Source organism: Mirounga angustirostris, unplaced genomic scaffold, assembly GCF_029215605.1.
Source record: "Mirounga angustirostris isolate CCGP_5_RB_7025 unplaced genomic scaffold, mMirAng1.0.hap1 SCAF_2, whole genome shotgun sequence".
Classification (NCBI taxonomy): Eukaryota; Metazoa; Chordata; class Mammalia; order Carnivora; family Phocidae; genus Mirounga; species Mirounga angustirostris.
Genome location: NW_026991710.1, coordinates 80,833,818 through 80,860,798, shown reverse-complemented (window position 1 = coordinate 80,860,798; position 26,981 = coordinate 80,833,818). Strand labels below are relative to the sequence as shown.

The following is a 26,981-nucleotide window of genomic DNA, read 5'->3' as shown; positions in this document are numbered from 1 at the left end:
CCTCTATTCTGAAGCTGACCCCCATGGCTGTGAAGAATTGAAACTCTTTGACATTGGTCATGATTTTAGTGGGCAAAGCTGCAAAACGTAAGCCAATATTTTGCTAATACTATGTTCGCTGTATTTTGGAGATGTGACCACAGTAGAGTAATTATTGCATCATTACCTCCGCGCTGCAGTCATCTTCTCCTCTTCGTTCCCTTGATCAATAACACCGAGCCATTTGTCATAGAGATTGAACAAAAATATACTTCCTGGGATATTTCTTAGGAAATCCTTATGGAGATAAAAATAAATATGTATATATATTATAGAAAATATGTATTGGAAATATTAGAGAGAAAATATGTAGTTAAAAAATTCAGTTCAGCCCCCACTTCCTTCACAGATACCCAAACTGTGACCCACATGGAGCTCGGCTCTGACTCTCTATTGACTTTCACACGCAGCAGCAGGTGCTTGGATTTTCTCCCCCTAAATCTTAGAGGCATAAAAGCAGAGCTTAGGCTGTGGTAGAAATGGAGATAAAGCTCCCTTCTATCATCTGGAACTTATTTTCTTTGTGTGCTTTTTTTGCAAAGTACCACAAACTGACAGCGTCTGGCTATAGACCATCCTAAATCCTATTAGCTTCTTGGACAGAAATACGCTTACCCATGTTGCTTGTTTTAGACACAGTGCTAGCTCTTAACTCTAGCAAGAAAAGGCCTGAAACAATCAAAACACAAACAGGTGGGCTTTTGCACACATATTAGGAAAGAACTAGGTCTTCTCACTCGGGGTAGGTGTGCTCCTTGGAAGAAAGCTACTCTCACAATTGCTTCATTTTTCCTTTTCTTAACTGTCTAAAAGTCGAGAGTCTAATGGTAGACTCACTGAGGTCCTGAGGATAGATTCATTTCTAGATTAGGTCAATTCCCAGTTAGTTTGACAATATTATCAAGTCCAAGGTTGCAGAGTCTGTTTCTCCACCAAGATCCGTCAACTTCAGGAAGAGAAAACTTTAGAAATGTCTAAGCACTATACCCACAAGTGCTCACCCTCTCCCTAGTCGGTGCTTATAACACGGAATCGGGAAAGAACCTCCTAACTCTTGCTAGAAAATGGATTCCATGTGCGCACCTTACAGAGGGCAACACTCATCTTGCTACCTAATGTATCAGCATTCTTCTCCTGTCTCCTGATGCCTATATGTATATTACTACTGGATATCACTATGGCCCCAGTGTAGGAGTGGTTACCGAAGTCATTTCTGGACTTTGCTATTTAGCACATCTTCGAACATTAACGGGGAACAAGGGAAGACCAAATGTGACTGAGATTCTAAGACTGTAGTCATTACTACGTTAACATAGGGTTGTTCAGAGCTGTTCACAAGTGCCAAGGTGGATGGATTAAATTCTTTCCCTGTTCTATTTCTTTTGGAAAGTTTGCCTTCACTAGGAGGGTGGGGAGGATGTTTGCATGAGTAAACAGTGTGTATGTATTGGTGTGTATTTTGAAATTTATTATCATGACTAGAAGTCATTTCAGTATTAGTATTTTGCATGGCGACTTCAGGAGTGAAGGCGGGGTAGGCGGTGTGTAGTGAAAACAGAAAGTATTTCTAACATATGGGGCTTTTAACTCCTAAAGTAGCTTCCTTAAATTTTGATTTATCAAGCGTTTACCAGCTTGTCAGGTTCTTAATCTATTATGCCCATTATGGTTCTTGAGCAGTCATGATGAAAGACACCAATCATAGCGTCAGTTACTCATGTGTGGATAATGCTAGAACCTTCCCTACCTTTAAGACGGATGCGACCACATGAACAGATTCGCTGTACAGGTCCACTTTGACCCCAGAATTTAGTTTCTCCTTTATGACCCTAGTTGATTTTATATTGGGTGATTTGCTGAAGATGCATTCTGTGAGTGGCCCTTTTTGATTAATAAAGGAAAGCATATCCTGTAGGAAGAAAAGGAAATTATATCGCATCTCATATCCCCAAACGCAGAGCTCAAGCTTGCCTCCGTTTTGAAAGAGGAGGGGAATGCAATGGTATACTGTTTTCGTGCAGAAAGGACTAAAGTCAATTTAGATGGCTGTTTTTTCAGTGTCTCTCTATATACTTTCTACCCAAATATCCATTTTACAGTCATACACTGAAACATTTTAAACACTTCTTTTAATCAGATTTTCCTTTCCATTGAGTTTCCACTCTTAAATCAAATTTCTCTGCTTCAAGGCCTTTGCGCAATCACCGTCTGTTTCCTACTTTACCATTCTTTTCTCATTATCCCCTTACGTAGATGCTCTTCCCCAAGTATGGAAGTCTATTTAGGAAATACTCATTTCCCATTTGTTTATTTCTCTTTAAGTGACTGTATACTCCATTCCTACTTGTTCTATATCATTCCCTCTTTTAAAGTCAGGCTCAGAAACTCTCTTCCCCTTCTCTGATTACCCTCCCTTCTCATGAGTCTTTCATTGTCTTTTGCTGTATCTTCATGTCCTCTCCCTGCTGTGTAGAAATTTAATAAGGGCTGGACTCAGGGAATCCAACGGATCTGAAGTCTATTATGCTACTTATCTATTGTGAGAGCTGGGGCACATACATCCTGTACTGAGGCTTTTCTGATTCGTTTAGGCAGTGCGGAGGATGATAATCCTAGCTAGCCCCTAAATTTGCTGTGATGCAAGGAACTGGGGTAGTAGCTAGCAGGTAACATGCTAGCTAGTATAATACATTTCTTCATAGCTAGCAGAACGTTCCCTACATCCCGTACAGTGCTTGCAGAGACACCGAATACTCAGTGAAGGTCCACACTGACAATTCACTACAGCAGTTTGAGATAACACAGGCCAAACTCTGTGGCTTTCATTTGACATATTCTGTTAGGATTAACAGATTCCTATTTGCCAGAGGATGAGTCTATGCTCATGTCAGATGTTTACAATTGTTAGACTGAGTAGACTCCGCTGAAGGAGACTTGAGACTCATGTGAGTGCAGGAAGGCAATGAAGGGAGAGTGTGAAGATGAGGTGGACTCTCAGAGACTCACATACAGAGTCCATTTTGACTGATCTGAACAAGCCTCCGCATGTCTTTGTGGAAACAAGACCCAAGTGGAATGGAGAAGAATGTCTTTTCCTCTTGTATTTGCCTCATGACTCTGCAGGACCTAAATCAGATTCTATTCTTTGAAATAACACTAACAGAGCTTCTCAGCCAAAGTCAGGGGCTGTCAAAAGACTTCTCCATTTGGGGATAGATTTGGATGAGGACACGTAGCCTCTCAGAGTTTCCACTCCTCAGGAGGGCTATAGAAGACCAAAAGGAGATGACCTACCAGAATTGGCAACGGCAGGTTGTCTTTATCACACACATCCATGAGGGAAACTCCAAAGAGCTGTCCTGGCTTTGAAGAAGGTGGGGTTGTGCACTGGCTGTGCTGGCTAGTGCTGGAGCCCAGACAACAGGCCCAGTCTCTGAAAAAACGGCTTTTAAGTGTCTTCTGCCCGTAATCTAAGGAAGAAGTGAAATTAGTAGTAGTAGTAGTTGTTTTATTTGCTTAACCTTCTTTTCTTTTTTTTTTCTAAAGATTTTATTTATTTTTTGATAGAGAGCCAGTGAGAGATGGAACACAAGCAGGGGGAGCGGGAGAGGGAGAAGCAGGCTTCCCACCCAGCATGGAGCCTAATGCAGGGCTCAATCCCAGGACACGGGGATCATGACCTGAGCCCAAGGGAGACGCTTAACAACTGAGTCACCCAGGCACCCCGCTTAACCTTATTTTCACCATTCCCACTCTACGGTACATTCACTGCAATGGCTAGAAGAGGGAAACTGAGGCATTTTTTGTGTAGAATTCTCCATGTTTTGAAATTGGCCAATAGCATTCTTACGGTGTTAAGAGTTCTTCCCCAGATCCTGCAAACTGATGGTTAAACCTAGAGACTTGATCAGATTTAGTGTCAATGCTTTCAATCCCATCTACTGCCCGTTGGGCTTTATCATGAGGCACTTAACTTGTTGTTTCCTATTGGTAAGTATGATTAGTGGATTCATCCAGTGTCAGATCTGATTTTAAAAGCTCAAAAGATCTGATATTCAAATCAAGCTGAGTTTGTTAATCATCTGCTTTCACAGTGAGTCTCCTCCCAGCCTTAAGTTTCCTCTTTGGCTTTCTGAGTGCTCAACTTTTTTTTTAAGATTTTATTTATTTATTTGGCAGAGAGAGACAGCGAGAGAGGGAACACAAGCAGGTGGGGATTGGGAGAGGGAGAAGCAGACTCCCACTGAGCAGGGAGCCCGATGCAGGACTAGATCCCAGGACGCTGGGATCATGACCTGAGCTGAAGGCAGACGCTTAACGACTGAGCCACCCAGGTGCCCCTGAGTGCTCATCTTTCTATGATCAAAAGGATCTGCCTTTCATGACATGATCCGCCTGACCCCACTTCTCAGGCAGCCTCTGGTGTCTCTGCTCTGGGCCATCCCCAAGGATGACTTCCTGCAGTCAGGGTTCTTGGGAAATAGTCATTACATGCTGGCTATGTGGTAAGATTCCAGGTGACTGTGTTTTTTTGTGATACCCCACCAAGCTACCCAGAGATGACTTTTTTTTTTTTGTAAATTATGTTTGATATTTACTGAAAAGAGTCTAATCCACAATGAATTGCACCCAATTCCTCACACATACTCAAACATACATGTATATACACCATACCAGTACAAGGCTTGAAAGAAAACATACAAAAAGAAAAACAATGAGAGATTATGAATGCCTGATTTATCCCCAATTTCCAGAGATGATTTTGAATTACCCAACATTCTCTATCAAAGGAATGCAGAAGAAGAGCTTTACAAAGAAAAGGTGATCTGCAGTGAAAAGCTGAGTTGAAAGTTTCTACTGCTCAGCTATGAATGTTTTCCTTAGAAGATACCTTAACATTTGCTTCCAAAATCTGCTTAAATAACTGAATTCTTTAAAAGTCCACAGAGGAGCCAAGCTGTAGAAGGATAAACAAATGAGCAACATTTCACCAAACACCCATAAACACCTGTCCACTGGGCTTTTCTGGGATGTAGTGAGTGCATCACCGTATCCACTCACGTGGGTGGCAACACTCATGGCACCTGACCAGAGAGACCAGGATCTAAGAACCAGAAGCATCCTGGTTCTGCCACCTAGTTAGATTACTCAAAGATTCTGAAGGTTTGGTTTGCTTCACTTTAACATAAATGCTGCTGCCTACAACTCGTTGAACTAAATGTAATGTACTACTCAGCACAAGGCATGGCTCATGGCAGCCTTGATAAAAGTAATTTCCTTGCTCAGAAGGCCTCAGGCAGTCTAGACATCAGTCTCTTCCCCCTCCAAAGCAGACATCACTCCCATTCTCTATTTGATTTTGCAACCTCTAGAAGGTAGGCAATCATGAAGGATGGCTACCACTTTACTTAACTAAGGCTCTTTCTTCCTGCCCTGAAATTGATACACCTACCATTTTAAAAGGAGAGAAGAAAGAAAGCAAACACATTCTTAAATCCAGGAGGAGATTCCTGTACATCAAAATGTATGCATTTGCTGAAGATACGTGTTAATATGTAAGTTGAGTTGTTGTATGCAACCTGGGTTCCCTACTCTTCCCCTAGTTTTATTATTTCTAAAACTACCCAAATATATTCCATTCTTCAGCTTTAATAAGAAGAATGCTCTTAAGAAGAATGTTGTATCCCTTGGTACAAAGCTATATATCTAGCTACTCTATGAGTATATACAGAAAATAAGTACACATTGAGTCCTATACTTTCTCCAAGGTATTTTCAGGCTTAGCTGGATGTTTTATAATGTACATTATTTGCTGTTAGAGGTCATGTTGCCTCTATTACTAATAAAAATATATGCTATAGCCATGAAAAATATAGGAATGATTAAACAAGCTAACTTCATGGAAACCTATTCTTTCTTAAACAGTCCTGGCAAGATTTGGGTTAATGTTTCCTAATGCTTGAATTAGGGTATGAATATTAAAAAATAAAATTTTTGAAACCTTGTGCTTATAGAATAACAATCATAACAATAAAATACTTTCTATTTTGGCCCAATACTTCTCAGATGAATAACACATTTTCATCAGAGAAAAAAATATCAATGGGAGAATACTGGAATGGTAGGGAAAAAAATAGCAAGAAGGAAGATGAAAAAGCCCTGACCATAAACATTCAGTCTAGCTCCAGCCTTGACCTGTGTCTGAAGCAGACATGGAAAGTGGGGGCAGAATTGAGACTTGAATTCTAACTGTAAGCCCAAGGCCACTTCAGCCTAAGCCCAGAATAAATCCAATTCAGTTCCATAACTCTTTACTCCACTGGAGTTCTTCCATTCCAGGTGCGTCTAAGCCATGCAGTCATTTGATTCCATCCTGTGATGGCCTGAGATACTAGATAAAACCCTGGAATAGGGAAGACCTGTTTTCAGGCCACAAACAGCTTGTGCTCTAAGAAGACACACAGATGTATACTCACATAATTATATGTAGAAAGTGTTCTGGGGATACAGAGAAAGGAGTTAACAGTCTACCTAGGAGAATTAAAACAAGCACACAACCTTCCTCGAAGTGAGTTGGGTCTTAAGACCTTTGGGTTTCTCTAAGCTTGATTCTGTGCAGTTTGGGGGTTCTTGCCTCTACTGTTCCTCCCCACCCCCCACAGAGAGAGTGAGCTCTGTGTCCTCAATTTGTGGGCAAGAGTGGAGACATGAGCCAAGAGAAGACACCTGAAGAAAGGGAAGGGGCTCACCTCTCCCTTGCTCATTCTGCGTTGGGTGCCTGGGCTTCAGGATGAACTGGCCTTGCATCTCTGCGAACCCCTGCTCCAGAAGGAGGGACTCCTGGAGGGTGGAAGGAGAGATGGAGTCCTCTGGTGTCTGCGGCAGCAGTGTGGTAGATGGAAGATGGCTCATTTTAATTCCATAGGGATGTTTATGTCCTATATGGAAAAAATATAGATTCAGGTTGATGGTGATGGCTCTGATCAAATCCCCCTTCCCATGAGTGTATGCATCACACTGGTATATGCTGCTATTCTCCTGGGGCTTCTGGCACTCACTCTGTGCCTCCTGAGTGAGCATCATATTCGCTCTTGTTGGAGACACCTTGCAAAAAGCAGGTGCCCAAGGAAAAGATTTTTAAAAGAGAAAAAAAATTTAAAGCATGTTACTTTACTTGGAATACAAAGATTCATCAGTGCATTGCACAATGCTGACTTTTGCTGTGTTTCCATCTGAGAATATTTAAGGCCTTCTAGTTTCTGCCTTGACACTAACGAGATCTGCACATCTTAGGCAAATTACTTGACCCCTCTGAGCCTTACATTCATCCTTTGAAATGCTTGCCCTCACACAAACTTATAAGGATCAGAGTAAATATATTAATATGCATTGGTGGGTAATATTTTTTAAATAATTGAACATATATATTAAGAATTGCTATTCTCTCTCACATAATGTCAGTTGAGCAGATTTTTTTTCATTTCGTTTTGTCAATTTCTAGAGGCAGAGCTACTCAAGGGCAGTGGGATGGGTTGCTTTTATGCTTTATACTTCCCTCCCACTGCTGCCCTTCCTCCAAGGGGAGTCCTGCCAGGTGATGATCAGAGGGAAGGCTGCACAGTGTTGGGAACCCAGAAGCAAAGTGCAAAACGATGTTTACAGAGTGGAAAACTGCACCCAGAGTCAGTGAGAGTTGCCTGCCAAGTGATTTGTTTTGTTCTTGTATGCTTTAAATTGTTTCCTCTCTATAGAATTCTCAAAGACCCTGTGCTATAGGATATGGATCTCATTTTTTAAGAACAGAATGGAAGTTCTCTTTCTGTCGTTTCTGATTTATTATTGAATGTAACTTGGGGAGCTTTTGCTGTTCCTTCTCATCTGTCATGGATGCAGTGTCAGTGATGTGTTCACAAGAATCACAGTGACTTCCCTCTTTTAAGGAAAAAGAAGCTTCTACGACAGCAATACAACCAAATCACAAAGATAACCAGGAGATAATCTGCAGTTGAGAATTGAGAGCATTGGTTAAAAATGCATTTTGAATGCTGCCAATGGATCATCATGAATGACAGGCTCTCCGGATTCCTTAGAGCTGCCTTGGTGTGTGAAGCTGCTCAAAGTCTAAAAAGTTATCATCTCTATTGTTTTACCTAAATTAATCACTTTATTAAAATAAATATATTTAAGTATTTGACTTTTTCCTTTTTGTGGTTGGCCGACTTTTACAGAGATGTCAATATTAATATGAAACATGAAATGGTGGGGGGGATTTTTTTCCTCAGCTATGCCCTTGGTGACTCTCTGTATTCTAAGACTGGGAATATACATTTCGTAGAAAGAAATTGGTTATTTAGATTTCCAGATCACTTGAAAATATTCTTTAGATAACTTGAAAAAGAGTAATAGCCTCACGGGATTATTTTCTTTTTAAGATTTTATTTATTTATTTGTCAGAGAGAGAGAGAGCACAAGTAGGGGGAGCGGCAGGCCAAGGGAGAAGCAGCTCCCCACTGAGCAAGGAGCCCAGGACCCTGGGATCATGACCTGAGCCAAAGGCAGACACTTAACTGAGCCACCCAGGCATCCCGCCTCACAGGATTATTAAAAAGATTTTGAAAAATGCATGTAAGAAGGAATGCTCTAAGATTTCTAGCAGAAATCATTGTCACCATTACCATACATTACTATACTTCAAGGTCTGCTACAGATCCTCTCTTTTTTCTCTGGTTTTTTAATCCTTCTATTTCTGGTAAGCACTGAACAATTTTGCTAATCCAAAGATTTTTTTTTAGAGAACTTGTGCTGATAACTACTTTAGGAGAGGTGTAATCTGTTTATCAATAACCTTAAGAACAGTGATGGAAAAAGCCTGAGAAACAGCAAAGTGCAGGTAGTTTAGTCAGTGAAGACTTGAGGAGTTTAAATGTGATTATCTCATTTTCTTTATGATGCTGAGAAAACTTCTGGGCACAGAGCAGGTGTTAAATACATACCTATACCTGGATTCAGAGACATGATTGGATTTTAGCGGATTCTCACAAAATAGAGGCTATTTAGTTGTTAGGAACTGGAATTCAAGACTGGAATATGAAAAATAAATGGATGGGAAAAAGAAATTCCAATTCTTTGCTTTCATACCTAAGTGAGTAAATAAGTAAGTAAACAATAAACAAAAAAATTTTTAAGACAGCTCTGTTTGTCAGGTAAAATGAAGTAGAAACGAAAAATTTACATTTCTCTCCCTAACTAGACCTTAAGCTGATGAATGAAGAGATGTCCTCAGTGCCTGGGAAAAAGTAAGCACCTGGTAATTCTTTAATAAACGTGAGAGTGAATATTGCATGTGATTTTCACTTTTAAGGGTATTTAAGCTGAAGATAGAACAACCATTACTTTGAGATGTAGAGTTACAATTTTGAACCTAATCAATCCCATCTTAGATTTTCCCTGACACTTACCAGTGAGTGGGTGTGGGGACGCTTCCTTGCCAGCACTCACCCACAGCTGGTAGTCTTTCTCAGAGCCCTTGGAAACAAAAAGAACTATGCATCATAACAAATCTTTCACAGTACTTGAAGAACACATTTCCTTTGCATTTCTCTGTTTCCAGAAAGGAAGAATTGGGGCCAGTATAAATGCCATTTGGTCCATGGAGGTAGCTACAGTACTTGTTAACTTGTTCCCTCATAGCCTCCAGTGGACCGTCCCAGGTTCTTGTCATTTTTGATAAAGGCCAGGAAACCACAGTACAATCAGCCCCTCATGGTGTGGGTGGCCCATGGCTTAAGAAATCACAGTTGTGCCCCTTCGCTAAGGAGGAAACTTCTAATCTCAGAGTCCTGCCTTCCGCTGTCTCTAGATTCCTTGGATAATGCTGGCTTTTGCCGCCAAATGTCCCTGCCCTGACATGCATATTGTCCAGAGAGCCATATACCCTGCTATGACTATTCCTGAGCAAAGTAACTTGAAAGGCATCAATAGCTCAGCAGCCCTGGGCAAAAGGAGACAAACGCCCAAGAGGCCTTGAGGAGATAGTGGACTGAAGTCAGCCACTGGCTTTGGTGCAGGCAAGCCCCACTTCAGGGAGAGAAAGAACAAGGACTCTAACCTAGACAACATATCAGATGCAGAAAACAATTACTCCCAGCAGAATTACCGCCCAGTAAACCTGGAAGTCCTACTTGAAACAAACACATCTAAATTATAAAGATCGCTGAACTATTTTAGAGAGTCTTCCAGGAGACTAAAGCAAAAAATGTTTGACGTGGAGTTGTTGGTGATAGGTACTATGCTTGCCCTGGACTCCTGATTCAAAATCATGGTCTTGCCCTTATGAAGAAAGGTCATAGGTATGGACACAGCACACACACAGACACACGCAGACACACAGACACACACACATAGCTAAATCTGCTCAAAATTGTATTGCAAATAACTCGTGAGAGCCAGTAAGGTAGGGTAGGGTTTGGAAATGCTATGCTGGGATCCCTTAAATCAGGCATACATAAAGCCAAATAACCCCAATTCTTCATTAAAACAGAAATTCTTTGTGTGCTGAGATTGATCACTTTATGCAAAGGAAAATCACAAACATGAAATAAAATGAGCCTCATCATTAATCAATCTCCTCAACTTCATCCCTAAAACCACTCACTCTCTTTCTAAGACTTAATTCCTATTTAGGGTATATATATCATACAGGTTAGAAATCAATGTAGATATGTGCTTTACTCAGTACCTATAAATTCAATTTTATTTCAGATATATTATTAAATTTTGTTTGTACAGAAATCATTGATTTCTTATGCTAAATTCCAGTTGCTCTGAATTTTTAAGGGGCTTTATTATACCATTGGGTCAGACAGAATTTAAGTAAGAATCTTGTAATTATATCATGTCATAATAGCAAGACATTTTTGCATTTATAGAGGATTTTATATAAGAAGCTGTGCTTTACAAGTGCTCCCTTCAGTTCTGTCCATCTGACTATCACTCTCCCGCTCTTTTCCCTTAGAAAACCTCATCCTCAAATATGTCCATGTTTTTCATCAAAAAAAAAAAAAAAAAAAATCCAGCAACTCACACCAGCACCATCAAAACATAAAGGAACAGGCCGTTAAAACCAAAACAAGATGAAAGTGATATGTACGCAACTGCCCCCAGATCATGGTCTTATTCAGAACTTGTCCTCTTTACCAGTTCATAAGGGGTGTGAGCCGCCTCATCCCAAGGAACTGCATCAAGAGGAGGTAGCTTCTAGCCATGTGGTCTTTATGTCAAAATGTACAACAAAACATATAATTTAGGATTCATCTAACTGGGATTGAGTCCTTGGGTGATGACCAGGGTAAACAGGGATGGGGAGGAATCAGGAACGAAGACACAGACAGAAGAGTCCAATAGAGGAGGAAATATTTAGAAACTTAGAAATATTTTATTGTCTGTGTATAAAATATATACAATAAACTGCATGTTGTTATTAGCACTCTAAAATTATAGCCCAATTTTATGCTATGATTTTGAATTCGCAGAAAATTTAAAATGGGAAGACAAGAAGAGCACCCATGTATAGGCTAATAATATAGCTTTGCTGCCTTCAATTTCTAAATCTGGGGGACAAAATATGACTATGATATGTATAATAATCAGCTGTCTTATAACGGGAGGTACACAACACACACACACACACACAAATCTCAAAAGTCAAAGATGGTTTTTAAATTAAAAATAGTTTGCAAGGGAACTTACAGTTATTCCTAGCATTGGTAGTGACATGTTGATAATGTCATTCACTGTGTCTGAATTTGTTACTGTTACAGTTACAGACTGTAAAAAAGAAATAAGAAAAATTGCTATAAATTTTTAAAAATTTAAAGCAGGTGACCAAATAATTATTGTCAAATTATTATCCATACTCTAAAGGCAAAGCTTGTTTTCAGTTAATGACAAAGTAAAGCATATGTAGAGCACACACCCTTGATTATATTTTCATTTCTTTACATAACATGAAGCTAGTAGGAAACATTTCAGTGAAACATATATTTCCCTTCAAGGATTTGTGGCTTACAAAATATAGCAGCTTAAGCAAGAAAGAGAAAAACAGAATTCCACGAGGGGACATGAACTGACCCTCAGCTCCATAAGGCTATTCCCAAAATAGAGAGGGGAGATAGTTTAAAAAGGAGGAGCTAGATACTTTTCTCTCTTCGCAATTACATACTCAGTTTCAGCAAAATCAGAATAAGAACCGTCTGTGACAGACATTTTTTTTTTTTTAAACTACTATTTAGTCAGTACTGTCTTTGTGTCATCATGGTTACTAAGATTTCCATTGTTGAAATCTGTTGAGACAAATAAAACCAATGAGTCTAGGAAATGAGACTGAAAATTTTAGAAGTTTATATTCCATTCGCAACTCTGACAGTGAGTAGTTACTTATAATATCTCTCTATCACACCTTATATTGAGAAACTGCTCCATACAACAAGGAAAACAGTTATTGAAAATTATCTGAAAGGGATGGATAGGAATCTGAGATGATATCTATAAAACTACCCGAATTCCAAAAGACATTTTAAAATAGGACAATATGTAACCAACCACGCATACACTTTTTATAACATTATTAGGCAATGAGGCCTGTGTTCTTTGAGAAACAGTGCATGAAGAAGACAAGCAACAGAAGTGGACACTCACAGTCCTTAAAAATATTAAAAACAAAGTTAAAAGAAACTTGTTCTTTCATTGTATTTTTCTTCTTATGAATTGAAATGCAATTGCTTGATATGACAGATGGCCCAAAAGTTGTTTGATAATCGAACTTTTATAAACAAAAGTGTTCATTGATTTCAAACTACTTGAGCTTTAAGGATTATAAAAAAAAGTGTTCAGAACCTAGCAGTAGGACTCAGAGCACCCAAACTCAAGGATATCCTATGTTAAATTGTCTAGGAGGGGCTTCCTATGTTAAATTGTCTAGAGGATTCAAGACTGGGTCTTAGCTTGAAATTTAGTTAGAAGTAATGGCTCTGCTATTTTTTTTAAGATGTCTGAAAGCCTTTCAGTACAACTTAAAATCTTTCCCACAAAATTTTTTTTTTTTTTTAAGATTTTTGTTTATTTATTTGTCAGAGAGAGAGCACAAGCAGGGGGAGCCACAGGAAGAGAAGGCAGAGGGAGAAGCAGGCTCCCCTCTGAGCAGGGAGCCTGATGCAAGACTCCATCCCAGGACCCTGGGATCATAACCTGAGTCGAAGGCAGATGCATAACTGACTGAGCCACCCAGGCATCCCTCCCATGAAATCTTTTTAAAGAAAAAAAAATCTCTTTTGAAATACTAATAATCACTTTTTAATTTATCTGGTCTGCAAGATAATGGTTTTCATGGTATAAGGAACATACTATGTTCAAAATAGTAATTCCAGAGATGTATGTATATTTTCCTGCATGTTGTAGGTTCTCCAAAACAGATAAATTCCAGTAGATAGAGCTCTCTGTAAACAAATGACTTCAGAAAAATAAGCTGCTTTTTGAAATAATTTAAAAGAAAAAGAAATGTTACTTTTTTTTATATGAGTCAAAGTGTTACTTAATATAGGAAGAACAAGGAATATGTGATCAATTCTCAAGAGCTGAAGCCAACCCTGAGATGATCTAGATGTTCAGACTGTTAGCCAAAAACAGCTATTACAATAATGCTCAATGATACAAATGAAAATATGTTCACAATAAACGAAAGAGGCATCTTAGCATAGAAACTAAAAATATTTAAAAACAGAAATTTTTTATCTGAAAAATATCTTAAAGAAAAAATTTACTGACTAGGCTACATTGCATAATGGAGATGACAAAAAGAAGTCAGTGATTTGAAAATAGATAATAGAAATTATCCTGTCTGAAGAAGAAAAGGGGAAAAAAAGATTGAAAAAATTAAGAGTCTGAGGGATCTATGAACAATATGAAAGGGTCTAATATACATATAACTGGACTCTCAGGAGGAGAGGAGAGAGAAAATGGGGAAGAAAATATTTGAGGTAATCATGATTAAAATTTCCCAAATTTGGTGAAATTAAATTTATAAATTCAAGAAGTTCAGAATATGCCAAAGAGGACAGATTCAAAGAAAACCATGCTTTGATACTTCATAGCCACACTGCTAAAAACCAAAAATAAAGAGAAACTCTTGAAAGCAGCTAGAGAAAAATGACAAATCACCTACAGGGGATTAATGTTTGATTGATCACAGACTACTCATCAGAAAGCACAAAGACAAAAAGACAGTGGAACATCTTTAAAGAGCTGAAAGGAAAAGGTTTGCGAACAAAATTCTACATCCCTCAAAATATCCTTCAAGAGTGAGTGTGAAATAAAGCCATATTCAGATAAGAGAAATTAAGAAAATCTGTTTGCACCAGGTCTGCACAAGAAATGCTAAGGATCATCTCTCTAGGATGAAATGAAAACAGTGTTAGAGGGAAACTTGGATGTTCAGGAACAAGTGAAGAACATTAGAAATGCTTATTTTGTGTAAATTATACATAAATAAAGTTGATTTTTAAAGATTTCAAGGTAATTTTCCATGGAAAATTCTGAGTGTAACCCACTGCCACAGCTGAAATCAAAGCAGGCAGAGACAAGAGTGTGCTCTGCTGCTAGAGAACCCTCTGGCCTTATCTCCTTCATGCAATGCATCTACCTGGTGCTTAGAAACCAATCAAAATATTTGCATGGCTTTTGCTTTGGCCAGGAATAACTACCACTTTTTCCACCTTCAAATACTATTTTGTGTGACCTAGAGCTACTGTAAAGTATAACAGGAAAAAAAAAAATGTCACTTAAAGATACCCAAAGTATCTTGTTCATCATTGCAAATGTCTTGGCTACTGCACTACAATTTCAGAAATCAAATTTTATATCAAGAATGGGCAACTGTTTTGATTTTTTTCCCCCAACAGCCAAAAGAAAATGAGATAGAAATATGCTGATCCCTTAAAAGTGTCATCCCTCTGAGCTCAATTCAACCCTGATATTCCTTGGATCAAAAGACCTTTCAAAACCCCTCTGCAGTTGATATAACTACTAAGTGAAATACCTGACCCTTGAGGAGATCCTGTACTGGAAAGGAGACATTATTGAGGTCAACTGACAAAATGGGAACATGGAAGGCAGAGTAAAGTATTACACCGATGTTAAATTTACTAAAGGTGATAACTGTGTGATGGTGATATAAGAGGATATCTTTATTCTTGGGAAATACCTAGGTTTAAGGATAAAGGGCCATGGCATTTGTATGACCCTCAAAAATAAGTATAACATACACATAATAGGGACAGAGAAAGAAAATAAATGATAAAGCAAGTGGAGTAAAATGTTACTAATAGCTGAATCTAGGTAAAGGGTGCATGGGGTGTTTTTTGTTTTATTTTTATACCTACAACTTTTCTGTGAGTTTACAGTTATACCAAATAAAGCGTCAATGGGGGGAGGGTGGAGAACTGTGGAAACAATCCAAACCATTCTGTACATAAGTAGTAACCATTGGGAAAAATGTTTAATTCTAGTAGGAAATACCTGCATGTGAAAATCACCTTATTAGAAGCCAGTGTTGTTGCTATTAGAAAGAGCCAGGGAAATATTATGGATATTTAACATGCAATATTCTTTCCATGCTTAAGTACCGTGGCATGGATTCCTCTCGCTTCATATTACCTAGGATTCACTCTTTATGTATACAAAGACACGTGTAGACAGGAAAATACATTTTCCCACATGGTACTTTTCTAAATACTCTCTCTCTTCTTATCTTTTGCTCTCTCCTTCCTACCTCTCCATCTCTCCCTCCCTCCCTCCCTCCCTCTCTCTATCTCCATCTCCATCTCCATCTCTTTCATTCTATCTGAATCAGGAACATGGAATTTAATTTTTGGTCTTAAAAACACTTACACAGGCACAGTTCTTGATGTCCTCAGTGAAGATTCTGAGAGGAATGCTTTTGGGCTGGTCCTTCTCTTTGGCCAGACTGATATACCTAATCAAATTCAATAAGAACCCCAAATAGAGTAGGATGAATTAGCTATTAGCTTACTTTCAAATTGATCTATGTGGCTAAAATTTTCAACATACTCTGTTATTTTTAAATGCATGTAAATAAACTCAGCAACATCAAATTATGGGTTGGAAGAAAACATGCAAAACTATTTCAGGAAAATAAGACATGACTCAGAAAACAACAGGTTGCTCTTGTCATGTAAGATGTGAGTAGCAGATCCAGTCATCAAAGCTTTCCTGCCTAGACTGGAGGGCCCAGCACCTTCAAGGGTAGGAATGAGAAGGTGCTTTGAGCATCACTCAGGAGAGTAAATTGCACTTAAGAAAATTTAATATGTATCTTTTGAGAATAATGTTAGCTCCAATCATTAGGTCTGAGAGAAGGGGAAGATGAGAGTGATAACCAGAATTTCATCAAAAATAAGCAATATGTGCATGTAAATAAGAGCAGATTATTTGCAATAGCAGCCAGGGTACATCTAAATAAGAAATTATTTGAGGATAGTCTAACAATTTCTACTAAGTAGGGGAAGCATAGTGTGTGGGGGCACTGCTTTGAAGAGATTTATTCTTTTCTCATGGGTTAAAGATGTATAATATGTATAGTGACAAGATACCTTTGAAGGAAAGAATGCCATTTTTCCTTTTGTTCCGAAGAACTGCGATTTAAAAAAAATGGGAAGAAAAAATTAAGATACATACAATATTTATACTAGCAAAATAAGATCACCATTCCAGAAAAAAAATATCAGCAGCCAGTTGTTAAGGATGTGGATGCATGTATTAATATCATACTGTCCTCATTGTTGCGCTTTGGAGGGACCCCACTCTTTTATGAGCGTATTAAAGCAATGGGAAGTAGACCCTAAAGTGGGAGAAAAGTTGGTTTTGAATCTGAACACTTAATTGTAACTATGTGATGCAAGCTATGTGATCATGGGCACTTTGCTTAACTGCGCTGATCTTCAGTTTCCAGAACTGGAAAAGGGTTAATTATACCCCGAGTGTTCCTGCAGCTGCAAGTGCTATTCAGATATAAAGAACATTATTATTCAAATTAAATCATACTTAAGGAATTTGGCATTTGGATGGAACTATCTTGGCCCAGAAACAAGAATAGCTTTTTAGGAAAAAACACCTGTAATATTTTTATTTCTTTATACACATATCAGATTGGAATGTGTTAAATTAGTTTCTAGAAAACATTCTTCGTTACTGTGATCCTCTGAGCAAGATCAATCCAGCTAGTGCTAAACTACTAAAGGTTAGTCTTTTCTCAACTAAAGTTTTCACAGCATTTAATACCCAAAGTTGCGAATGTTTTAAGCCTCATGCATACATGGCCTTACCACTTACTAGCGTTTTTTTACTGTGGTAAACTACACAAAATAAAATTGACCATTAGTGACCTTTAGTACATTCACAGTTTTGTGCAACTACCGTGACTGTTTAGTTCTGGAACATTTTTTCACCCAAAAGCAAACCTGTGTCCACGAAGCAGTCACTCTTCCTTCCTTCCTGTTTCTAGCTCCTGTACCATATTTTGTGTATTTGTTGATAAACACTTGGGTTGTTTCTACTTTTGTTTGTTTGTTTGTTTGTTGGCTATTGTCGACAATGCTGCTATGAATGTTTGTGTGTCAATTTTTGTGTGGACCTATGTTTCTCTTGGGTATCTATCTGGGGGTGGCATTGCTGGGTCGTATAGTAATTCTGTTTGACTTACTGAGGAACCATCAAACTGTCCACAGCGGCTGCCACATTTTATACTCCTCCCAGCAACACTGCTCCCCAACCCCTCCATCGCTGTTTCAGGATTTGTCCCATCTGGAAAATGGAACGCCCACTTAGCGTCCCAGCCTGCCTATGCGCATGGACACAGCTTCTAGTTAGCCATGCTGATCTGCAGAACAGTAATAATCACAAATAGCAAAAGCACTAGGTGCCAGGAATTGTTATAAATGCCTTCTATATGTTTACACAGCTTTTTAACTAATATAGCATGTATAAGCCTGGCTTCCCCATTTTCCTCCTTGTTAGGGAAAAAAAGTCTCTTGGAAACTCCCCTGTCAAAGACTTTATACATTCCCAATTGAAACTGTTTCCTTCCATTTGCAACATGGAGAAGACAGGAAGCAAGAGGAACTGAGAATTACAGAAATACGTCGTGGAAAAGAAGACATGCGGAGAGCATATAAATACATATTTCTTCCCAATAAGCTTTGAAAATTTCTCCTTAAGTCAACGCTGCATTATAGGGCTTCATAAATTAACAACTTGTAAACATTTTCGTTGTCTTCCCTTTGTGATGACGTGGGACATTTTGGTGGAGTGGGGTGAGGAGAAGAAAGAAGGGTGTTAAGTGCATGTGATGAACACTCATTGTGCAAAACAAGAATGAGACTTGGGGTGTGGTTGTTTCAAACAGCAGATGTAAGTGTTGCACCACCCCTGTAAACTCAGGAGTGTCTGCTCAGGATGTCCGGGGTAGAGAGTCACATTCCCCATCCTCGTGTCAGCCTAAGAATGTGTCTTGCACAACTAACCTCTACTCAATGCAATCATACTTTTGTTTTAGATGGTCACCTCTCTAGAGACACCAACTAAGATAATCAGTACACAGCAATTCAGGCAACCTCATATTCAATGACATGATTAATTTATTTGTATAATTCCATACTATTTTTAAAGGAATGACCTTGGGAGTATAAGAGCAATTTTTCAAATTTAATTGGACTCTTTAATAGTACTTGCTCAAGAAAAATATGCCAGTGATTTAGAAACACACATACCCCCTGGGAATTAGGGGGCAGGATATTGGAGAGGGGTTCTAGAACCTCACTCTCTTGATTCTCCTTCCATATGCCTAAAACACCCAATTCCTCAAGTGGCTCCTAGAGCCCATGGGAAAAACCACTGATCAAAACCAAAAGAAATTACTCCAATAGTTCCCACTCTATGTTATCTACTTGCTCCCATGTGTACATACCTTTTGGGGGAAAGTACAAGGCAAATGAGTGTCATTATGGGAAGTCAAAAAGGGAGTCACTGGCTTGACATATAATCAGATTAAAATGTTTTCCTTTTTAACCCATGTAAATACAAGACCAAACGGTCGGTCTTACCCGAAGGTGGCCACAAAGGTCACCGTGGGCCAGCCCAGGATAAAGGACCTCCCAGCACAGATGTTGGCATCCTCCACTCTGTCCATACAGTTGGCAGTCCATATGGTGTTCAGTGGTATTTTCTTTTTTATCTTAAGTTTTTTCTTATACCTAGAAAGATACCCAAACAAGACCTCTGTTAGTTTGTTTCATAAATGTTATGGGAACAGCTGTGCTCATCAGAGACCAGTTCTCACTGCTCCAGGGCACAGCATGCCTCCCTTGTCTCTATTACCCTCTGTGCCCAGCACAGCAAATGGTGACATGACCTTTACAAAGTGTGTGTTGAGCGAAGTCTGGCCCTAGGAAGGCCCTGAAAACACTTCCTCAAATGGCAGCAAGTGGCCATTTTTCTGAATGTTGAGTGTTGAGTAAAGACTATATATTCCAGAGCTTTTTAAGAAAACCATTAATTCATTTATTATTGTTAGAATTTGTTTCTTATTATATATAGTTTTATGGTTATTATTATAGTTAATTATTCATTTATGACTTGCTTACTTCAAAAAGTATTTGAGGGGCTGAACAAAGCTACCTGATACACGATTTATAAAAATAGTCATACAATTTTTTGCTTAAGAGACACAAACCAGGGGGCGCGCCTGAGTGGCTCAGTCGGTTAAGCATCCAACTCTTGGTTTCGGCTCAGGTGGTGATCTCAGGGTCTTGAGATCGAGTCCCCATGTAAGGCTCCCCTCTCAGTGGGGAGTCTGCTTCCCCTCTCCCTTTGCCCCTCCCCCCGCTCACGCTCATTCTCTCTAAAATAAATAAATACATAAATAAATCTTCAAAAAAGAGAGAGAGAGAGAGAGAGAGACAAACCAAGAACAAAAAATAAACTTGGATCAGAAAGATTTTTTTTTTTTTTTTTTTTGGGGATCAGAAAGATTTAAAAGTTATTTTCAACCTTAATTTTAAAAAAATACTTTCTAGCCTTTAAAGCATAGGTTATTTTCAATTTCCCTTCTTAAAATTTTATCCATATCATTTTCCCTTAGATTCTGGCTAAAACTGAAAAACTGTTAGCCTACAGATTGAGCCCAATTTAAAAATCATCAATCCATCCATCAATCAATCCCAGATCAGTGGTCAGGAGGTCTTATATGTGAGTGATGGATACTTCCCATTTCTCTGAGGAGTCAGAAGGTGATCAACTTTGTCAGTGGTGAAATTGCTTTTTGACAATTTCTGCCTAATCTTCTTTGATCTCTAACATGAAAACCACCATATTGATTAATTTGGTTAATTCACAACTTTAACTCTCAGGTGGGCTTGGGATTTAAATAGTTATAAGCCCTCTGAGGGATGCTTAGGGAACTTGGACACACCACTCTGGAACTCCTTACTATTCAGAAACACATGTGGAAACACTAAACTAAAATGAGATCAAAGACACCTCATGTGCAAAAATCCCTATGACTCCAGTGATTCATGGAACAATTAAAGCTAAGACTCTCCAATGGGTTTTATGAAATAAAAATAATTTTGCTGGAAGCACACTTGAAGGATAATCTAGATTCAAAGTTTATGACACAATGAATAAAGTCATCGGATAAAATCATTATCAGATATCAGATAAAATCATTTTTCTAGATAGTAACTCCAAAGGCATTGTCAAGGTAAAAACATATGGCTAATGGGAAAGATAGACATATATCTGTTGGTTTTTAAGATTTTTTTTTTTTTTTTTCTAATGTAGGTATCTGTGTGTATACAGACACGCAAGGTACTGTGTGGGAACTTCCAAATACATTGACCTGGAAAAAGGCATTTCAGTAATTCTCTCCTTAGTTCAAGAAAGCACCAAGATTATCTACGCCAAACCAAGGAGTTATCCCAAAGCCCAGAGCATGGTTTCGACTGTCCTATCACATTTGGAGCACTTATCATATGCCAAGCACTGTTCTAAACATTTTATAAATACAAATATAAAAAATGTAATCCTCAAACAACTACACTAGGTGGTCTTTATTAGCTCCATTTTACAAATAAGGAAACTCACAGAAAGGTCAACTAAATTGCCAAAGGCAAGAGAGTTTGAACCCAGACAGCCTAACTCTTGAGCCCATGTTTGTAACCACTTGGCCTCTGTGGGTGCTGACCTATCGTTCCATGAACTACCCTTCTCATGTTTCCTACCCTCACTCAGCCTCACTTCGGTCCCCAGAGCCATCAGGCTTTCTCATTGGATTATCTGGGGAGTGAGAGGATAAATCTCAAGACATTATATTAACAAAGCTGGTTACTAGCTTGGAAATATTTAAAGTTTATTACAACAAAGCTTCATACTTCAGTGGATTCTTCTAGGGTCTTACTGCATTTCTTCACTCTCAATCACTGACCCAACTGGATTATCTCAGTAGAAATTAGAAAGTATTAATCTGATGTAAACTGACTTGAGGAGAAGAAAGAGGAGGAGAAAGAACTGTGGTTTTTATTTCTAAAAATAGTCCTTTATTATATTTGTATTAACATGATGGATATCACTCTTGCTTTCTGCTACCTCAACCTTTATACCAGAAGGGAAGCCCCAGTGCACTGTGGAAATTTACAGGATTCTAGGGGGATTTCCCCTGTTCTAAGATAGGGGTATCCTTTTACAGATGTTGGGAGTGGGGGTCCTGTTATATTCTGTAAGTAATTCTTTGTAATTTCACGGATAATGAGTTAATAGTCATCTTCATCTTTTGACCTAATTTAAATTCATTTTTTGTTTCATTTTATATTCTTTAATAACTACATATGAGGAATGTGATGTCTAAAGAACTAAGTTCAGTCCCTTCCTTTTTGTAAATTCTTCATGGGCCTCTACTAGTATTAATATCTTAATATTTATCAAGCAGATACTGTTCTTAAAAATAAAGTAATAATTTTCTTTGAAAAATAACTTATTTAGTATTCTAATGAATATCAAAAGTAATAAGGAAGGTTCCATCTGACCTTAATTCTTGAGAAATTTCTGAAGGTGTATGAAAAGAATCCCCAAACAATTTTCACTATTATTAACATCTTGTACGACTAGAGAAATATAAGTTCTTTGTGAAGAAACAAACATTTAAATTCCTTTTATTATTAAACACAAACTAAAATTCACTAATTTTGACAGAATAAATAGGTAGCAATTAGTCAACTACTTACCCAATTTGTGTTAATTTCTATAGCGTCAACCTAAAGATGAGAGTTTCCAGCTGAAGCCTGCAGGTGAGCTGAGGTAAAATGGAACCTGGGTCACCCCAACCCCTTCTTATGGCTAATTGGAAAACGAAGGCCCTAAATTCAGATTATTAATTTGAACAGATTGATTCAGGGCATAACACAATCCTCCAAGAACAAGGATGACAGGGATGAAACAAGGTTGTTAATGCAGGAGATATTTCTTTTTAGTTGTTTCCTTCTAGAGAAAAAAATGTAAACTTTTCCAATATTAACAGTGATCATAAATATACCCAAATATTTACTATGGGAATGTCCTCATGGTCGTTTTCTAAAAACTGTGGCAAAAACTTGTACGCGGCCACAGCATGAAGTGCTGCTCGTGACTGCTAGGGACAGAATTGTGTCCCCTCCCCCACTGCTCCCCACAGTCTTACCGTGAAGCCCTCTCTGCCAATATGACCATGTTTGAAGAGAGAGCTTTTAAGCGGTAACTAAGTGTAAATGGGGCCATCAGGGTAAGGGCTTAATCCAGTAGGATTGGTGCCCTTGTAAGAAGAGGGAGAGAGAGCTCTGTGTGTGTGTGTGTGTGTGCGTGCAGGCGCTGAGGAAACCCCACAGGGCATAGGCGAGAGGGCAGCCATCTGCAAGCAGAAAGACAGCTCTCGCGGGAAAGACAGCTCTCGCGGGAACCTGACCCTGATGGTGTCCCGAACTTGGACTTCCAAAAATCTGTGTTCTCTCTCTGTCAAGGGCCTTGGTTTTAGAAACCAAATTCAAGTACCTGAGATCACTTACATTTTCTAATATTCCAAATGGATGTAAAAAGTATATAAGATAATCTTTCCGGAGCTGAGTCTCTTAAAGAGAACATTATTAAATACGTTGATGTAGATTTTCTCACATCATAAAAACCCTTGCGTAGACACAAAGACCTATCTCAAAAGCAATATGTGAAGAGGAAAAATGTTGCACTTCTTTTGTAATAGTGAACCAATCAAAATAAAAAATTCAGCTCTTAAAAGGATGCAGTTCTCTCATGGGGAAAGAACACTGCCTTTATATAAAATCTTTTCAGCAGAACACCGTAGGTTCCGTAAAACCCGCTGAGAGGTAAGCAGTATCCAGGACAATAAATGGCTCTAGTAAGAAAAGAAAGGTCTTCTCCTCTCCCTAAGTGCTATAATAATTACAAAGATGAAAACAAAGTGAAGGACAACCTGTTCCCCTTATAAATCGAATGTGAGTGCTCTGCAAGGTCCCAAGGAGCAGGAAAGGAGTTTGCTGTTTGTTAGCGTGTCTCGGGCTGAGCATGCAAGAGTAGGTGTGGCATGGTGTGGCAGGAAGAGTGTGGCCTTGGGATGAAGGCAGGCCTGGCTTGGAGTCTCTCCCATCATTTCCCTGTGGATGACAGGTCCATTCCTGAGACTTCCTCCATCCCCACTTTCATTTCTGCAGTCGGTGGATGGTAACAATACTGGCCTTGGAGGGCTGTGGGGAAATTACAGGAGGAATCTGTAATGCTCCTTGTGTGGTCCCCAGCATGCATCCCACACATTTTAGTCTCCTGTACTCACCTTGGTTAAATAAAGAGAATGGTAACTAGTCTGCTTTTTAAAAAATAATGATGTGGCCCTCTATCAGGAGGAGCAGAGTGCGTCATATGGACCTCATGCCAGGACCTGGACAGTCTTTTTCTCTCTGTCCTCCTCATGACATCACCACCTCCAAGGCTACATCTGTAGGCAATATCACTCATCTCAAATATATTTTACTATTTCTGTCTTTGCCTCTGATTTTTTTTTTTTTTTTTTTTTTTGGACAGCTACACTACCTTCATTTCTCAGTTCACTAAGCATTCTGACCTATTTCTTACCAGATACCAAGCAGATTGGAGTTGTTTACTCAACATAAAGGAAAGGTTGATTTCAATAATGAGAGAGAATCTAGGTGTTCATGGAATGTTGCATGAAATTCAGAAAAATAGAAATAATAGAAACAGCAGCACCACACGTAGAATAAAAGCCTGTACTTTGAAAGAAACGGACCTAATTTCAAACGTAGACTCTACTCATCACTAATATGGTGACCTGGGCAAAACCTTCAGACCTCTGATTTTCAGAGGTCTTCTCTAAAATGAAAATAATCCCATCTCACAGGGTAGTTGTGAGGTTGGAGAAGATTACATACATGAAGTTCTTAGCATAACATCTGTCATGTAGTAAGCCCCTGATAAATTATCATTAATGTCACTCAGATTGAGTACAGCATTTTGCCAAGTTAGTACTTGCATGTCTTACTAATGGCATGGCATAACTGGGAGCTGGTGAGGGCAGCAAAATAAAGGGGGCGTAGTTCTTTTTCTGGTGATTAAAAGCTTCTTGATCTTTGGTTTGTTGGAATAGTCTGTCTTTCATGATGTTTTGTGAATAATGAAAACAGAGACAGAGCAAGTAAACAGCTGACCTCCCATCCACCTGCTTTTGGACAGTTATTGAGCAATCATCAGGTTCCAGGCTGGCTATCAGTTACCTTTGTGTTCAGGGTTGAGAGGAAAGTGCACGCAGTTAGTTCTGTCTCCAGCATACATTCCCAGGCTGTCTGCTGCCTCCTTCCTTTTCACTGCACTCCTATCCTGGAGCCCTTGGGAGCAGCCATCAGGACTACTGCCTCCCCTAACCAGTCTCCCTGCCCCCACTCTCGCTTAACCATCCACCCATTACCTGCCAACAGTCAGAAAAATTTGCGAGAGCTATAAATCAGAGTCGGTCAGTCCTAGTTAAGAAGGCTTTGGCAAAATAGTTCCACTTTTCACCATGGCCTGTGAAGACCGTGTGTGCCTGGACCCTGAGCGCAGTTTCACATCTGATCGCATGCCCCATGCTTTCGGCTCCCATCAAATCAGCCTTCCTGAGCCCCTCCCCCCAGGGGTCAGGTTGCACCCACGGAGCCTGCCGATCCCTCAGCCTAGAAGGTTCAGGCACCTTGTCTAGGACTGTGGCTGCTTCTCATCCCATAGATCGAGTTTCAGTGCTGCCACCTAGGAGAGGCCCTCCTGGACTACCCCTCTCGCATACGTTCCCATCATCTCCACACGGCCCCCTGTCTACTTTCTATCAGAAGCACTAATCACAATCTATAATTACCCCTCTTATTTTTGTCATTTGTAAGTTCCAGGCAAGAGACACACTGCTTGTCACATTCTCTACTGTATTCTCTGCAGGCGGGGGGGGGGGAGGGGGGTATGGCACAAAACAAGACCTCCATAAGTACTTGTTGAATGAATGAAGGATCCAAACATGGGCAAAAACAAAAGAAAAAAAATGTCATGTCTTCTTATGGTAAGGGTTAATGGAAATGTAACCTCGTGATCATCACAAGGGCACGTTGCTTAGTATACATACTTGGTATTGGACACCAGCAAGAAATCGCTGAATAAGAAGAGGTGCCGCTTCTGCCTCCTCCAGCCGCTCTTGAGCTCGACGGGGCCGTGGATAAGCAGGGTATGGGCGGCACCCTCAGATGATGTAGTGCTTTTGCTGCAGGCATCCACCTCAACAGAAGAGCTCTTCCTGCAACCCACCAAACACCACGGAGCAGCTAGTTACTAGTCAAATATACAATAGAGTTTTATGCTAAATGTCAAGGTTCGCACAACACTAAAATTTAGTCTCAACCCCGAAAGCAGAGCTCCAGAGCTCACATTCAGGGATCGCTGAGTTATAGAAAGCTATTGAAAGAGATGAGGTCGGACGTCTGGGTGGCTCAGTCGGTTAAGCGTCTGCCTTCAGCTCAGGTCATGATCCCAGGGTCCTGGGATCGAGTCCCACGTCGGGCTCCCTGCTCAGCGGGGAGCCTGCTTCTCCCTCTGCCTCTACCCCTCCACCCTGTTTGAGCTCTCTCTCTCTCTCTCTCACATGCTCTCTTTCTCAAATAAATGAACAAAATATTTTAAAAAAGGAGAGAGAGATGAGGTCACTTGGTGAATTGATGCAGATGGAGAACAGTTTCAAGGACAAAGCCCTTGGGCATGCCAACACTTAGACGTGGGGTGGAGAAAGCAGCAAAGCTAATCATGAGCTTTTAGGAAGGGGAGGATCAAGAGGTAGAGTGTATTACAAGAAGGCAAACAAACAACAACAACAAACAGGACAATTGGCGGCCTAATATAAAACAAAATGATATGGTGTGTGTGTGAAGAATTAATTACAATTTGCTTTCATCTTAAGATAAAAATGAAGACAACTGAAGATTCTGGAAATTTACTTATCTAAATCTATCTAAATCTTATCTAAATCAATATTCAAACTTGGGGGAAAAATTCTCAAAGATCGGCAAAAATACTGGAAACGTCAAAAAGTTTCTAAACACAAGAGTTTAGCTATTACTTGGCTGAGCTCTGACTGAGCTCTGATAGGACTTTCTGGTCATCATAGGTAAAACAGCTAAATTGAACAGAATGCAAAAGTTCTTTCATAAATAGGACAGATATTTTCATAGACCTGGGAAAATTCTCTCTCGTGGAGCCAAGAAAGTGTCTCCTCCGAGAATGTAAACCCTGCTCTCTTCAGCTCAGCA

At 39.4% G+C, this 26,981-nt stretch overlaps 2 protein-coding genes across 2 annotated transcripts in view; both read right to left on the bottom strand.

Annotated features, from left to right (window-relative positions):
* The window catches only part of LOC135363533 (uncharacterized), a 217,677-nt gene that overhangs the window by 190,638 nt on the left and 58 nt on the right, over positions 1 to 26,981 (bottom strand). Inside the window, exons 2-11 of the mRNA XM_064584015.1 lie at positions 25,808 to 25,975; positions 19,212 to 19,361; positions 16,704 to 16,745; positions 15,982 to 16,066; positions 11,788 to 11,865; positions 9,498 to 9,564; positions 6,789 to 6,977; positions 3,334 to 3,509; positions 1,787 to 1,948; positions 167 to 276 (exon numbers count right to left, since the gene is read on the bottom strand). Of these exons, the coding sequence (XP_064440085.1) occupies positions 167 to 276; positions 1,787 to 1,948; positions 3,334 to 3,509; positions 6,789 to 6,977; positions 9,498 to 9,564; positions 11,788 to 11,865; positions 15,982 to 16,066; positions 16,704 to 16,745; positions 19,212 to 19,361; positions 25,808 to 25,975 (1,227 nt within the window). The remainder of the gene's footprint in view (positions 1 to 166; positions 277 to 1,786; positions 1,949 to 3,333; positions 3,510 to 6,788; positions 6,978 to 9,497; positions 9,565 to 11,787; positions 11,866 to 15,981; positions 16,067 to 16,703; positions 16,746 to 19,211; positions 19,362 to 25,807; positions 25,976 to 26,981) is intronic.
* The window catches only part of LOC135363611 (mitotic spindle assembly checkpoint protein MAD2A-like), a 41,915-nt gene continuing 40,737 nt past the window's right edge, over positions 25,804 to 26,981 (bottom strand). The window contains exon 9 of the transcript XR_010409468.1: positions 25,804 to 25,975. The gene's annotated coding sequence lies outside the window, so the exon portion shown is untranslated. The remainder of the gene's footprint in view (positions 25,976 to 26,981) is intronic.